Source organism: Molothrus aeneus, chromosome 1 (genome assembly GCF_037042795.1).
Source record: "Molothrus aeneus isolate 106 chromosome 1, BPBGC_Maene_1.0, whole genome shotgun sequence".
Lineage (NCBI taxonomy): Eukaryota > Metazoa > Chordata > Aves > Passeriformes > Icteridae > Molothrus > Molothrus aeneus.
In genome coordinates this window covers 43,230,516-43,246,618 of record NC_089646.1, presented here as the reverse complement: position 1 = coordinate 43,246,618, position 16,103 = coordinate 43,230,516, and the positions used below count along the sequence as shown (strand labels likewise).

The window sequence follows — 16,103 nt, the reverse complement described above, 5'->3', positions numbered from 1 at the left end:
TGCTAGCCCGACTTTTTTTTTTTTTTTTGTTTTAATGAGGATCAATACAATAAAATGGGGGTTTTTGTTTGTTTTCCATTTTACACCTATATGAAAACAGATGCACACTGAAAACACTCTCTTTTTAAGGCTAGAAAACCCAACCTCAGGGGATTAGCCATGTCCACCTCTATTAAAAATTGAGAAATGGAAAAAAAAGAACAACCCCACTCTGCAACCCCTGGGCTCCACCTGCTTCTTTCGCCCGTGGCTGACAACCATGGGAGAGAAGGGATGGAAGAGAATCCAGGGAAGTGATTCTTCACCTGTACTCAGCACTGGTCAGGCCACACCTTGAGTGCTGTGTCCAGTTCTGGGCCCATCAGTTCAGGAAGGACATTGAGGTGCTGGAGTGAGTCCAGACAGACAATGGAGCAATGGAGCTGGTGAAAGGTCTGGCGCACAAATCCTGTGAGGAGCAGCTGAGGGAGCTGCGGGTGTTCAGCCTGGAGAAAAGGAAGGGAGCCTCTCCTCTCTCCAGGGAGACCTCACTGCTCTCTACAACTGCCTGAAAGGAGGGTTATCTCAGTGACAGGACAAGAGAACGCAGTCTTAACCTGTGTTAGGAGAGGTCCAGGTTGGACATTAGGAGGAATTTCTTCACGGAAGGAGAGATTAGACATTGGAATGCGCTGCCCAAGGAGGTGGTGGAGTCACCGGTCCCCAGGGATGTTTAAGGTTAGACGTGGCACTTAGTGTCTGATTGACACGGTGGTGTTCAGCCATGGGTTGTATTCGATGATCTCGGGGATCTTTTCCAACCTAACTCGTTCTGTGATTCTGTAATTTTGTCATTCTGTTATCACCGCCCGGCGCGCGCTCACGCCTCCAGCGCCTCAGGTGGGAGCGCGCCGTTCCCGCCCACCACCTCACCGGCCCCGCCACCCCCGCGCGCCCGAGCACGCGCAGGTCTGCCGGGGCGCGCGGGCGTGGGCGCGCGGTGGGCGTGGCCAAACGAGGAGGACCGGGCGCTTTCGGGCGCGGTGGGCGTGGCCACATACGCGGCGGCGCGGGCGGGGGGCGCGGTCAGACGTGGGGGCGTGGCCAGACATGGGGGCGCGGCCGACGGGCGCGGCGGGGTCAAGGAGGCGGGGAAGGCGGCCGGGCGGGCGCGGGGACAGGGACAGGGTGGGCTTCGACAGGAGCTGCCGCCGGCACCGGGAGGGCGCTGGCCATGGACGCCACCACGCTGGAGCTGGACGCGGTGAAGTTCGCGAAGCTGGCGGTGCAGCGGGACCAGAGCGGGCGCTACCAGGAAGCGGTCTTCTACTACAAGGTACGGCGGGGACGCGCCGGTTTCCTCGGGGCGCCGCCGTCTCCTTCCTCGCGCCGCGGGCTGCATGATGCTCTTGAGCTGCCGGAGGGTTCGCGCTCTCCCCTTGGCCCCCCGAGGGCCGGAGAGGAGTGCGCGGCACACCCGCGGCCCGGCACGGCCCTGCAGGCGGAGGGAGACGCGCTGGGTCAGCGCGGCCGCCCCCGCCCTCCCCCGGCGGGTGTGCCCCGGGAGCGAGCTCGGCCCGGGGAAGGCGAGGCGGTGCCCGCCGAGACGAGAGCGGAAGGCCGTGCGTGAGCGTGGAAAGTTTGTCAGTCTTCGGAGGAGCCGCGTCCTTCAGGGCGGGTCGCGAAACGCCTTTTGCCTGCGTCCTGCTTTTAGGTGGGAACGAGCGCTGCCCGGGCGCTGATATTTACCGACAGGCTTAGGGAAAGCACTGCAGGTACTCGGCTTCTTCCAGCTGCTGGAGACACAGCCCCTTCAGTGCTGCTGGGAAGATTCATCGTAACCTAAAAACGTCTCTGCCCCGCTGGTTTTACGCGTTCATTCCTGGCCTCTCCCCAAACCCTGCCAGGCCAGAAAGACTGATCAGTTTTATGCTGGGCATTTTGGAGAACCACAAGTGGGCATACTACTGCTCCTGGGTGTGCAGCTGGAAGCAACTCTCTTCTACAGCCACCAAATAGAGAGGTCTGTGGTGAAATACAAGATGCTCGGCAGTAACACAGCTTCAGATCACAAGCTGTCAGTGACAGGTTTTTATCTCGTGTGAATATTCTTTCTGTTAGGGACCAGATTTTATTGTTTCCATAGAGTGTCAGGTTGGTGTAGCTAAGGGTATAATGAGGTTGATTCAGTGTCTTACTCAATATCTCTAGGTTTACTACTAGTATTTAGTCGTTTTTGTGCAACCATTAGGCATTTTTCACCTATGTAAATTGTTGTTTTATGTGTTGTAAAGTTACATTAAAGTTCCATATCGCATTGACTTCTCACCTGCGAGAAGTCTCTTTGAAGCCTCTGTTTATCCTTATCACAGTAATCATTCCACAGATTCTGTTATCCTGACAAAGTGATTCTCTTCCAATAATTTGTTAAGGGATCTGTAGCTGGCCTTTTATTTCATGAGTACAAGGTGTCTGTGAAACGTTTAAAAAGCATAGTGTTAATATCTTGGTGGCCTATGCGTGTAAGTGTGAAAGAATAGGAAGAAGAGTCTTTTTTTCTTTTTTTTTTTATCCCAGTTGTTAATTTTTAGAGGGCTAAATTTATATATGTAAACCTTATATATGGAGCAGTTTTAGTTGCCCATAATAACGCCGATAGGCTCTGTGTTCATCAGGAGCAGCATGTGTGCATGGTCTGATAACCACGTGCAGTACTGCTTTAGCACCGTGTATCTCTCCTTTCATCTGGCAGAAATTACTCAGTGCTATTCAGAATGAAAGTATCTTTTTGTGCAAATAGTCACCCCTGTATGCTTTTGAGCATACATCTGTGTGGAAAATCTTTTTCACATGCTGTATACAGGTGATATTCTTGCTAAGTGGAAAAATGCACCCCTGTCAGTCTTGGTGCACTTGAAACTACATGAGACAAGAGGGTAACCTAGATATGTTTGGCTTTCCAGATGTTGCCTGAAGAATCACTGCCATGTTAGATTATACAAAATAATTACAAAATGTCATTTATTATTTCAGGGATACTTTATTTATTTATTCATTTATATATTCCAGCACAGTAGAAGTAAGCTCTGGCCTGTCAGCAGCTTTCTTATCAACTGCTCTAAGAAGTTCAGAGCCCACTGGTGCAATTAATAAGCACGTGGGAAAGCTTGGGTACTGAACTGGCTTCTGTAGGAACTTGACCTTAAGGATGAAATATGGAAAATGCTACAGTTGTTGCTGTAGACAACACCAAAATGTGTGAATGGAGTTCCTATGGTTAGCAAGTATGCTTGGCTTCCTGCTACCATGTAACTTTGATAGATGCCATGGGGAGTGCTGCGTGTGAGCCAGCTTCAGGCAGATTGCTAATTAATGGTGCTCTGCAGAAATGTCAGGATCATATTTGGACACCTATGACTTCAGCCAAAACTGCTGAAGGCTGTTGCTAAGTCTGGCTCTTGACCAGCTGTTAGCAGCTTGCAGACTGATGAGCTGTAGTTAGCTTAGTGTGACTGTGGCACACTACTTGTGACAAACAGTAGTGACATTGGAGAAATCATAAATGCTGAGTCTGAATTGCACATCCATCTGGTCACTGGAAACAGCTGCCATGCTGGCTCCACTAGCACTCTTCTGTCAACTGCTTCAGTCCTTTGCAGATTTGGTTTATAAAAGACTTGTTTCCATTATGTTTACATCTTAAAACCAGGCAAAAACAATTGTGCTTGAAATCACAGAAGCAACATCAATTATAGACTGATTTTGTAGCACTGGTTTGGAAATCCACATTTGTTCTTTGCATCATATGTAGAGCACATACCTTTGTGATACAGCACCTGTTTTGTCAGTCTGTACTTGCAGTATGTCACAGACAAATATACCCATCCCTTGAGCACACAGCTGTAGTGCACTTTTTTCCCCTGCAAAAAATAGTTGTGTGCTAGACCTTAGTGGTAGTTAATTGCTACATATAAATGGTACTTCTGCTTACCCTTCAGTGGCTGTGGATATTTTGTGTGATGTAGTATGGAGATGGATGCTGGCAGGGAGCATGCAGTACTTAGTTCTGGGATGTTTCTCAGTGAAAATTTATCCTGTTAACAAATACAGGCTGTGTCAGGATCAGTTTTAAGTTTGGGCAAACTAAACAGATGGATATGGGAGCAAACTGCTCAGCTTGACCAAAATAGTGGCCATAAAACACACAAGGGAGCCCTGGCCATGGATCTGTGCTTGCCCTGTGCAGGGCAGCCTCTCTGAGCACCATCTCTGTGAAGCAGCTCTCCAGTTACTCTTCTGCTTTCTGCCTTCTTCTCTAGTTACTCTTCTGCTTTGTGCCTTCCCAGCCTGCCTGCTACCCCACCACCTCCTCTCCTCTGCTGCTGCTGGGAAGGCGAGTGCTGCCACAAAACTGGGGGGTTTTCCATGTCAGTAATGGGGACAAAACAAGGTTTCTGTCCTCATTTTTGTGGGGTGACAAATGTTGATTCTCCATGTGGTTTGGAGACTGTGTCAGCTCTGGCTATTTATTGCAATCCTGCCAAACCTTAGGTGTTTTTCATAAATTCAGTGAAGGGATAGACAGCTTATGCAACTGAAGGCGTTTTTTCTTAATAGATTTGTAGAGGATGGAAAAAGCCTTAATGTGGGTAATGTACTGTGCTTCTGAGCCAGAGGCCTGTGCTCCCTCCTGGAAGCAGGCTTCCACCCAGTATTTTGTATGCATACAAACATTTAAAAAAAACAAGTTGGAGAAGCTAGGAAGCCTCACATTTGCACATGTTCCAGATTGGATAGCTTTATCTGAGTAATAATAATTTTTAAAAATGCTTACTAAACAAAAATTCTTGGCATTTGATTTTAAAAAGCTTATATATTTGTTTACTTTTGTTATTACCAGATTAAATGCAAATAACTGGAATAGCTACTTTTTTCTCCTAACCTTAAATCCTCAACTTTGAAACCAAACTGTTTCAGTGCATGCGTGAAGAGTTTTACTTAAAATCTCCTGATTTCATACATTACTATATAAACAGGCCTAAGATCTGATGTTACAGAACTTCTGAATGTTTTTATAGTCTTATAGGTTGTCCCAGATGTGAGAAATTAAACATGATCTAGCTTATAACTTGAAACTTTTTCTTTTGAGCAGAATTTCCCTGCAGCCACTGAGTCTTTTTGCAGATGTAATGGCTTGCTTTCATGCAACTCATGGCTGCTGTAGGCCCTCTGTTTATGGTAAGTAATTTTCTAGGCAGCAAACATTAACTTTGTCTCCAATTCTTCTCCCTGCAGGAAGCTGCACAAGCCTTGATTTATGCTGGGATGGCTGGGTCCAACTTGGAAAATATTCAAGAAAAAATAAATGAGTACTTGGAGAGAGTTCAAGCTCTCCATTCAGCAGGTGGGTAAGGAGCTTTCTAATTAAACCTCTGCTTAAATTAATTGAGTGGAAAGTTGTTTGCTGCTGTGAAATACATATCAATGGTGTTTGCTCTGTTTTTATTATTCTGATTTTCTTGCCCTTTGTGAAGAATCACAAATACAATGAGCACATCAATGCTTTGAATTCTGATAGACCATAAATTAAGTGGAGCATTACTTTCTAAGGACTTGGGTGTGGGTGTTCTTTGGTTTTAAATATTCTGAGGAACCACATCTGCAGAGCAAATGTGAGAAAGGTCATTAGTAAAGGTATTAAGTGAGATGGACACTGAAGTATATTATTATAGGTGATGTATTTTCACAAATGATAAAATATTTTACATAATTAAACATCCTTGTTCTCCATGTAGTATGAAAGAAATTTTACTTACATTATTTCAAATCTGAAATATCCCGAGAGCTAACCTCTGCTTCAGGAATTGTGATGGTGTTTCTTTGCCCTTGCATAGATGTTTTTAGCAAAGTTTGGAAAGATTTTGTTAGCAGACAAGAAATAGACATTACCCATCTGATTAGAGCTGCTAGTGTTTTGGTGACATGTTCAGGATGTTTTTACATGTCTGCTGCTATAGAAGGCTAAAGACAGTTTTTTTCTTTTAGTTCAATCACAGAAGACAGACCCTCTGAAGTCAAAACAACAGTTGGACTTGGAGCGTGCACACTTCCTAGTTACTCAGGCTTTTGATGAAGATGATAAAGGCAATGCAGAAGAAGCTATAGAGTTGTACACAGAAGCAGTGGAACTCTGTTTGAAAACAGTATGTTAAGCTACAGGGTAACTTGGTGGAATTATGTGATGGTAAGAAATTCTTCCACTCTCACAAATGACTGACCCTTAAAGGCTGGCTTGAAAACGGAGTACCTGTATTTGTAAAAACTCCCTTTTAAATTTTTTTGTTTGTTTGTTTCACTGTTTTTGGTTTGGTTTTGGTTTGGTTTTTTTTTCAGTGTTTCTTACAGTCTTTATTACGTTCTATACAACACTGTAAATTTATGGGGACTTGTCATTTATGTAGATTCTTTTTCTGAACTGGATTATACTAAAAGCTAGAAATATTCTGGAATATTTTTTGTGTTGATTTTTGTCCTGGAGCAAATACCACAAAAACAGAAATTAAAAACTGTTAAAAATGAATAGCTGACTTGCCAATGTGTCAGCTGTATTAATTTCTGACTACATTAAAGGAAGTCATTTAAGGGAAATTTGTGTGTGTAACATTTTTTGAAGACGTTAACAGTGATGCCATAACTATTCAAATACTACTTGATTACTCAAGTGTTTAACACTAAAGCTGTTATGAGTGAATTCAATTCACACTGCAATTAATAAGGATTAATTGGCCATTACATAAACAATAAACAATATAACTACAGGTACTGCTTTTCTCCCTTAAGTCCAGTTGCCTTAACTAACTCATTACAAGAAGAGCTCACCATCATAATGTAACTCCACCAAGTCTGTTTTTCTTTTTCTCTTCTTTTCAATGTTATAATGTAAAAATATTTGTGGGTTGTTGAGGGTGTTATGTTACTGTTGCTACATGCTTGAGTAAATCCTTTCCTCTAAATTATGTTAACAGGTTTTACCTAGGCTAAAACCCCTGGTGGTACAGTGTAACCAGATCAAGAGTTAGTAGAGCTGCTCTAGTTTTTCCACTTGAGCTGTTGGAGCAGAACATTTTCAGTCTATTACATAACACTTACTGCAGCAGCATGCTCCTTTTTCTCTGCTGTGTTCCTCCTTCTGTTGTGTCAGTGCATGCAAATATTACTGAAGTTAGTCTGAAAATATCTCATATTAACAGCTGCATTTATTGGGTATTTCATTAGGTACAAGATACTGCTGAAGTTTCTTTTAATCTTGACTAGCATAATCTTTTGTTGACATGATGGTAAGGTTTGTCCCTCAGGGTGACCCAAAAGTCCTTTCTTCTTCCCAGGATGAAAGGAGATTTAAGGGACTCTGCTATCTTGAAGTTTACTCCTGTTTTTCTCAGTATATTCAGAGGGAGAGATTTGTTTCTTCCTTACCCTTGAAGTACTCAGCCATTACTTCTCTTCTGTGGCTGATTCCTAGATGAATGTGCTGGTGTTCCATCTCCATTACTTACCTTCATAAATCTTTTAAAGTGTTTTCCAGCCAGGAACCCCAGAATGTTATTTGTTTGCAAATGAAATTAGTTTCTTACAGAGGGTGTTTCTAGTTTTGTTTCTTCGGGTGAAAGTAGATTGCTTTTTGTATCCTCACTTGACATCCCTGACCTGAAATAATTGTTCAAGGCACAAAGCTAGAACCTGAAACCTGCTTTTAGATGCCACAGGAGAGGCCGCACCTCATCTTGTGCCTCCTGCAGATTGTTTGGCTGCAGAAGCTATGCTTCATCTGTAAGGAAGACAAAAGTATAAACTGTCAAAAATGACCTCCCAAATGAGAGCAGAAGTTAACACTCGTCACATCTTTGTCACCCTGTCCTAGGTTATTTTATGCTTTTGATTGCAAGTTAAAAATGTTGTTCTTGCACCACTATGTTGTTAGTTTGAAAACACTTATCTTATGAAAGTAAACATTTAAAATCTTTTTCCTAAATTACCATGATCATTTTAACACATTTGGAGAAAAGAATCTGAACACATTCAAGCTCAGCAGTATGTGCAGCGTTTTGTTGTGTCTTCTTTCTGCCAACAGTGTTTGAACACAATTAATTCTGGCAATTCTCTTTGTGTATGGACTGTTTTTCATGTGAAGAATTTTAGACATAACTTCCATTCTATCAAAATTTCACTAGAACAGCAAAATGGTATTTGCTTACATAGTATTTTTTTATGCTGAGTTTAAAAAAAGAAACAACAACAAACAAAGCAAAATATTTGCTCATTTCAAAAAGAGAATTGGAATAAATAGCTGGTTACTCTTTGCTGTAATCTAGAAGTATGACAACTGAGCTAATGAAACATGTTGGTGGTTTTTGGATGTGTAGATTTTTCTTTAATTTTGCACTTTAGGCTACTGAAACCTCAGAAGCAGGACTCCAGTCCAAACTGAAACAGCTGGCTCGACAAGCACTGGATAGGTGAGTACTGCTGATGTTACTAAACATACTAATGTAAGTAAACATACTAATGTTAGTAAACATACTTGCTGTCAGTTCTGAGTGCACCCTCTGAGTTGGATTCTCAGTCTAACATGTCTGTGTGGATTCTGTGTAGACTAAACTCCTGCAGAGTTCACCTTGGAGCCAGTTGCCAGCTGCTTCACTGCTGAATGTGGCAGCTGTTGTGCCAACCCTTGGGAATCTTGGGACATGCAGAATTAGGAAAGGACTGTGTGCTTGTTAGAACAAATGCAGTACTTCAGAGATACAATCCAGAGTACTATAATTATTGGCCTCTATAGAAGTTGCTGAATTCAGGCTAGCATGAAGTCAAGGTGTCAATGTCCCTCCATAAGGAAGACAGCTTGGAAACTGGAAACGTTTTTCTTTACAATAGCAATCTAATTACATAGGATATGTGTAGTGAAATCTCTGAAACAATTTACACAAGTATAAGGTCAATGTACGTCTTTTTAAATCAGCTCTATGATGGTGGATCCCAGGCTGTGTTGGGCTAAGTTTCAGTATAAACTGGGTTTTAGTATTTCTCAGTCTGTGTTCAGAAAAAAAATCCCAATATTTTGCATGTGTGTCACTTTACAGAAGTTTAATGCAGCAGTAACAAAATATGGCTCCTGCATACACGATGTTCAAGCAGTTGAAAGCCTGGGTTGTGAGAATGCCCATGGGTTTTACTACTATTGTACCTGCTAGACAAAATAAATCTGGAAGGTATGAGAGGATGCAGAAAAATTTTTTCTCTGTGTTTCAGTGATCTTGTTCTGAGATTCCACATGATGAACACTTACAGAAATTCTCCTATTAGCATAATTTAGAGGCAATAAAAATCTAATGAGTTCTGTCAAAAGTAGCTTGTAAGAGTTGGAAATGCTGTATTTTAATTGATTCAAGAACAGAAAAATAAAGAAGCACCAACATCAGAAATCGATTTGATTTTTTTTTTTTTTAAGAAAAAGTAGTGTTGGTCAACTGGGGCATTTGCTCATTCCATTTAATATATGTGGGAACATGAACAAAGAAAATCAATAATTGAACTGTAATTATATTTTTATCACTGTTGTAAAGAAAATACATTCTTTATTTGCTTTAGAGCAGAAGCACTGAAGGAATCTATGTCAAAGTCATCTCAGAAAGAAAAGTCAACTGCAGCCAAACCAAATCAGCCAGTCAGAGCATTCTTTCCATTGGGACCTGATTTTTCTTTAAATGATAAACCACAGACAATCAGAGCAGTACAAGCTAGTGAATCTCAAGGTCAGAGATACACTGCAGAGGAGATTGAAGTACTCAGGTAAGTCTAAGATTTTCCAAAATGAGTTCATGGAAGGTCTGACACTGAGAAGCCAAAGTGCAAAGTTGTTTTTATAGATTGCACAACTGCTATTTCACTGGAAATAAAAGCATAATATTTTATATTACTCAGCCTTCTATTCCATCCAGGTCCTTTTACTTTGGTTTTTATTATAGGTGAAATAAGCTACAAATAATTTATAAAATCATTAACCTAAATTGTGACTTTTGAAAACTATCAAATATATAATGTTCAAGAGGTAGTGATCTTGTTTTCAGAAGCACTGTGTATTACTAGTCTTTTTTAAAAACTTATTTCATTGTTACCTTCTGCAAGTTAATTTTCAGAAGATGATTGATAAGTTTGTAGCTCTTTTTTGTTGTTTTTCTTCTGACTTGCAGGAAGACTTCAAAGATTAATGGCATTGAATATGTACCTTTCATGAGTGTTGATCTGAGGGAACGTTTTGCCTTCCCTATGCCTTTTTCGTAAGTATGCGTCAGTTACTGAACTTTACTGAACTTCAGTTTTGTTTTTATTTTCAAAGCTTCCATATTTAGTATTTCTGTATTTTATTTTTCAGTGTTTAAAATCATTTACGTGGGCTTTTAAGCATAATTCAGGCAGAGATATTTAAATACTACCACTTCCTTCTTCCACTTTGAACTTAAAACTTTATTGTAAGCTGATCCTGCTCTGTAGTGCTTTTGCACTTGTGTCTTCAAGCCTATAAGGATAATATTACATTTGGGTTTTTGGATTATCAGGCTGGGCTGGCAGCTTGAGTCTGTTTTCTGATGCTGCTCCATGCTAATGAATTTAGCTCTGTTGCCTGTAAAATGCAGGTCATAGCTGTTCTTCTGTAAAGGGCTATTCCAAGTAAGAGTGATATATAACAGCTAGATTTTAATTCATAAGCAATAATAATAAGTTAAGATGATACAGCCATAGTAGACAAAGACATTTGGGGTTGGTTGACTTTTTTTCTTTTTAAATTTTTTTCCTTTCCCCCCCCTTAAAAATCACAAACTTCAAAGCAGTGTTCCTTAGATTTGTTTTACAGCTTTGTAATTGTTCTGTGCATATTTTGCACCATCTGACATATTTAAGACTGCACATACCATAAAAAGCACTTCTAAACTGCTACTGATTTATTTCTACTTTTTTTTCTCTCTTAAATCTAGTGATAAATGTGGGAAGCTACCATTATCCCCCAAACAGAAAGCAATGTTTGCCAAGTGGGTGAGACCAGATGACATAACAAATAACCCTACGATGATCTATACCGTATCAAGTTTCAGCATAAAGCAGGTAAATTGTTCCTAAGGAAAAATGTGTGCTGCTAGTGGTTTATCATGGGGGAGCTTGTTGTTCAAAAAGGAATCCCCAAATAGGAGAGTGCTTTCCTTGGCTCTTGTGAGGTTAAATAAATGGAAAAAGTTTTGCTCTGTAGGGGCCTCATGTTGAACAAGAATACATTTTCTGCCTCTTTAATAGTGGCTTTGCTTCTTTTGGTCTAAATCCTTCCCTTTTGAAGGGAATTACTAACTGGCTGTTTTCCTTCCCTCCATCTACTGCATTCATCTCTCAGTAGCTGAATTATTACTAAATGTCCTCACTGGTTTTCTTCTCTTTGTAGACAATAGTGTCAGATTGTTCTTTTGTGGCATCACTAGCTATCAGTGCAGCGTATGAAAGAAGATACAACAAAAAATTGATCACGAGGTAAGTAGCTGTTGCTTTGCAAGATCTTTTCAGATTTAACACTGCCCAGCTTTTGCAATATCTTCTGTGACAGCTGTACACAGTCAAAACCAGCATTTGTTTCACCTTCATCTCCCTTGGACTCATGGTTTCAGCACTTCTAAGCAGGAAGCCAACTTTATATTGGATCAAAGGGTTTTAAGTTTAACAGCAAAAAGCTGTTATACAAACATTCTTAATAAATATTTTGAGTCAAAATTGGGAACAGATAATGAATTTATTCACCATAGACATGTTCAAAGAAACAACAGTTTTCAGACATTTATTTATGCTCTAATATCCAAGATTTTTTACAGATACCCCCCAAAGTCTGCACAATTTATTGCATCATGGTATAGGTGTTTTGCTTCTTTTATTTCTTCCAGAACATCTCATCTATTTTTGTTTAATGGATAACCCAAATTTTATCCAGCCAAGCAGCACTTTATTAAATTTGCTGTCCTGGTTAGACAATTATCATTGATTAAGTTTTCTGGGGTGTAACAAGCCTATGAACTGGCTCCCTTACTGTACCTGCAGTGTATTAATCAGGTTTTCTGGGGTGTATAGGCCTTTGACTCCTTAACTTGCTCAAGATAGCTTTCTTTTTCCATGACATCTTATTTATCTCTAGTTATATGATAACCATTGAATGATTCTTTATTGAATTTTGTTCTTCAACTGCTGATTGAGTTCTCTTAGGGGTATGGGTTCATGGAGTTCCTTTCTGCAGGTGCTGTGAGATAGTTTCTCAGGGTTTTCTTCTGACACTCAGCCAACATAGATCTAAATCAAAGCCAGCTAAAATCAGAGTCAAGCATTCCTTAACTAATTAGTCATAGTTAATTACAATTTTTTAAAAAATCACAGAACTCCTAGCTAAGATATAACTTGCTATCAATATAGGTATGAATACAGACACTGGAGTCTAACTACTGATGTGTTTTGAGGAGTAAGAAATAATTTGGAAGGATTTTGTATTTGTTTGGGATTTTTTAAATATAAACTTTATAATGCACTCTGGTTTCATTTGTCTACTTTGTTGGCTGCTGTGCAGCAGGTGGTCCATTTTACAACTCATTGTGGAATTAATGTTAACACTATCTCAGCTCCAGTCAATTGGCATCCTATGATAAATTTGCCATGGATTTTCTGGACTTTGCTGGGAGGCTCTTGCCAGACCAGTGTGTGAATGTTTTTGGATTGTTTTGTTTTAATCTATTCTTTTTGGAACTGAATTTGTAATCTTTTCAAAGTTCTGCACAGCCTTCTCCTTTAAAAGTTTGACTTGTCATTCAGGCAAATACTGTATTTATATTATAGATTTGTAAATACTGCTTGTTTAATCATAAGATAAATTTATTTGCCTTGCTTCTGTTTGAGAAACAGTTAGGTTACTTATGTTCTTTTTGCTACTATATTAAGTAGAAAGCTGCAGCAAGACCAGGGCCTGAAAAAATAAAACCTATTTAAGCATGATTATTTTTACTAAATTTGAGTTGCTCTTCATTAAAAATGCAATATTTCTGTTCAGTGTAAATTCCTTAAACAGACTGTGTTAATCACACTTTTATCTTTATAAGTGTAGGTACAGCCAAGTCATTTATGTCATAATTTCCTTCTTTTTTTTTTTTCTGTTAACAGTATAATTTACCCTCAGAATAAGAAAGGAGAACCAGAATATAATCCATGTGGTAAATACATGGTGAAGCTTCATATCAATGGTGTTCCTAGAAAGGTAAAGTTTTTGGGGGAACTTACTGCTGTTACTACAAAAGTCATGTGTTTTAAAGGCTTGATCAGCTTCACTATGAAGTGTTTGCATAGCAAAAACTTTAGGCCGGTGTTTTTGGAAAGTATTTTTTAATTGTTAATCCTTTTTGAGATTCATTTTTGGTTTTGAAGTATGCAACCACATACTTCTTCTGTACTTCTATACTTCTATGAACATTAATAAAAACAGCCTTACATTACATTCATGTTAAAAAATGCCTTATATTACTTAACAGAATTGTGAAAACCAAATAGGAACAAAGCTATGTATCCCCTATTTATGAATTAGATGTGCACTCTTCCACTCCATCTTAGAATTAAAAATTATAGAGGGGGATATCAGGAAGAGTGTAGATATGAAATGACCACAGTGGAATAACTTGACTGATAATTCAAGCAAGGCCTTGGTCAACTACAGATTTTTAGTAAGAAGAGGAAATGCCTGAAGATAAAACTTTGCAAACTCACGAACAATTTCATTTTCTTTTCAGTGCAATAAATAAGAACATAAAATAATGTATTTCTCCACATCATACTTAACTGTAGCACAGATCATAGTGACTGATGAATGCCTATGAGAGTCCAGAAGTTGAGTGGTCATATTCATGGGGTGGGGAAGTAGGGGAAACTCCTCAAAGGTCTTAATTGTTAAAATATAACCTCTGGGTGAGGAAGTCCTTGAGCTGCAAAATTCTGGAATCTGAATGTTCCAGGAAAGTATAATTTTTGTATCTGCCTTGCTCTTAATATTCTTCCCAAAATATCTCCTAAGGGTTGCCTTTTGTTAGGATGAATGGCCATTTGCTCTCCTATGAAAAGGTCTATTCATTCCTGCACAGACAGGATTTGACCAGAGAATGTGCTGTGCTGGTAGCCTGTATTTGTAATGGACCAGTGCCAACAGAAAACTGAAACATCTATTCACAGAAACTGTTTCAGATTACTGCAAATATGCAGTAAGAATCTGTAGTGATGATGAATATATAGTACCTAATTTAAAGAAGAAATGTTAATACTGTCAGAGCTGCTGCTTTTGAGGTGTTCTTCCTTTTCAGAGAGAAGAAACTTAAATCTGGAACTAGAGGCTATGAAAGTGATATGACACAGTTTCCTTAAAGATAAATAAATACTTATTTCTCTGCTGGCTACCAAGCATCATCCATGCTCTGATTCCTAATTAGATGAGGAATATTGTTAGGCTTTTCTTTACTTTTTATGTTTGTAATTGCATGGAACCTTTCTGCAAGTGCCTTTTGCAGTAGCTATTGCACACTTTATAAGAGTGTACTGTCACCATCAGTCAAGGCAGCCACTCACATGTCACCCAATTAGGCCTGTGCAATCAAGAGCTGACAGTGGAATTTCTTGTTCACTTGGGCAGACCACTGCAGGGTTGATAGAGGTGTCCATATGTGAGAATAATGGTCAGGTCTGGCTGTGTCTGAAAAGCTTTGTATTAATGAGGGTTTTGTTTGATTTTCTGATTACTTTCAAAATACTTTTTTCATAATACTTTACTTCATTCATTTCACACAGGTAATCATAGATGACCAGTTACCTGTTGATCATAGTGGGGAACTTCTCTGCTCTTATTCCAATAATAAGAATGAATTATGGGTGTCACTAATAGAAAAGGCTTACATGAAAGTCATGGGAGGATATGATTTTCCTGGATCAAATTCTGTAAGTATGAGATTATTTATAAGAGGAAAAAAATCCACTTAAATAATAATGGGTAAAATAATTTCATTCTAGTGAAATCAAAGTGAGCAGCTTAGGGAGACAAGTATTTGGTATGACATTTTCTTAATTTTTTTTTCTGTTTCTTTTTTTCACAATTATTTTTAGCTGTACTTAATGAAATTAGTCCATCAAAATAGAATGAGCAAGACATCTTGATGGTCAAAGTTAATCTTAACTCTCAGATTTCAGTATTGATGTTTGTGGGTAGGAAGTGTTTCTATAGAGTCTAGATGGACGTGTTGGATGAAGTCAAATTCTCTTTGCCTATATCAATACTGCTGATTTTGGTTTCTAACTCTTTCAATAAATAGGGCAGTTCTTCCTCATTAGGTAGTGGAGTCAGCTAGGAAAGGAGCAGTCTAGAAATTTAGGTCTGTATAGAGGGAGCAAGTGCTTTGATCTGTGTAAGTTTGTTTATCAGATTGTTCCACTCATCTCCATAAATATGCATTGGGTTTCTATAATGTGGTTACTAAAGAAACAGTCAACATACATCATACAAGTGACATGCAAGTTATTCTTTAAAGAGGAATGGTTTGCTGAAATGAGTAGCCCACATAATTTGTTACTTAGGAAGCCTTTCTGATTTGAACTTTATACTATTATAATTTTAAAGATTTTTTTAAAATTCATGGTGCTAATTGGTGTCTTGACAATCACATTCTTGGTGGATATACTTAGTAATCATCACCTCTTGAAAAATTGTTATGGAGACAAATGTGGCTTTGTGTAAGGGGTAAATGTAGCACATATTTTTAAGTGTCAGGACACTTAAAAATATTTGTTTTGAAGGACAAAAGCTGGTGAGAATAACGTTATTTAATTCCCATTGTCATCCTCTAACTTGCTATCTGGAAAAACAGCTTGACTGGTGACATTTAATCTCCACCCTTCCTGCCCCCTCCACTTTCCACTGTATTCCAGCTTCCTTCTGTAATCTCAGGGTTACTTACAATCAGGCTGGGTTGTATTTGTAATTCCTCAAGTTCCCAGCCCCCTAGTGCTGGTTATTGACA

The 16,103-nt window shown here is 39.4% G+C and overlaps 1 protein-coding gene across 2 annotated transcripts in view; it reads left to right on the top strand.

The window, feature by feature from the left end:
• The first annotated feature begins 1,189 nt into the window (after positions 1-1,189).
• The window catches only part of CAPN7 (calpain 7), a 32,232-nt gene continuing 17,318 nt past the window's right edge, over positions 1,190-16,103 (top strand). For both annotated transcript variants that reach the window (XM_066555864.1, XM_066555855.1), the window contains exons 1-10: positions 1,190-1,315; positions 5,275-5,383; positions 6,025-6,182; positions 8,428-8,495; positions 9,628-9,828; positions 10,230-10,316; positions 11,013-11,139; positions 11,468-11,553; positions 13,216-13,309; positions 14,881-15,027. In XM_066555864.1, coding sequence (XP_066411961.1) covers positions 1,214-1,315; positions 5,275-5,383; positions 6,025-6,182; positions 8,428-8,495; positions 9,628-9,828; positions 10,230-10,316; positions 11,013-11,139; positions 11,468-11,553; positions 13,216-13,309; positions 14,881-15,027 — 1,179 coding nt within the window. In that variant the 5' untranslated portion in view covers positions 1,190-1,213. The remainder of the gene's footprint in view (positions 1,316-5,274; positions 5,384-6,024; positions 6,183-8,427; positions 8,496-9,627; positions 9,829-10,229; positions 10,317-11,012; positions 11,140-11,467; positions 11,554-13,215; positions 13,310-14,880; positions 15,028-16,103) is intronic.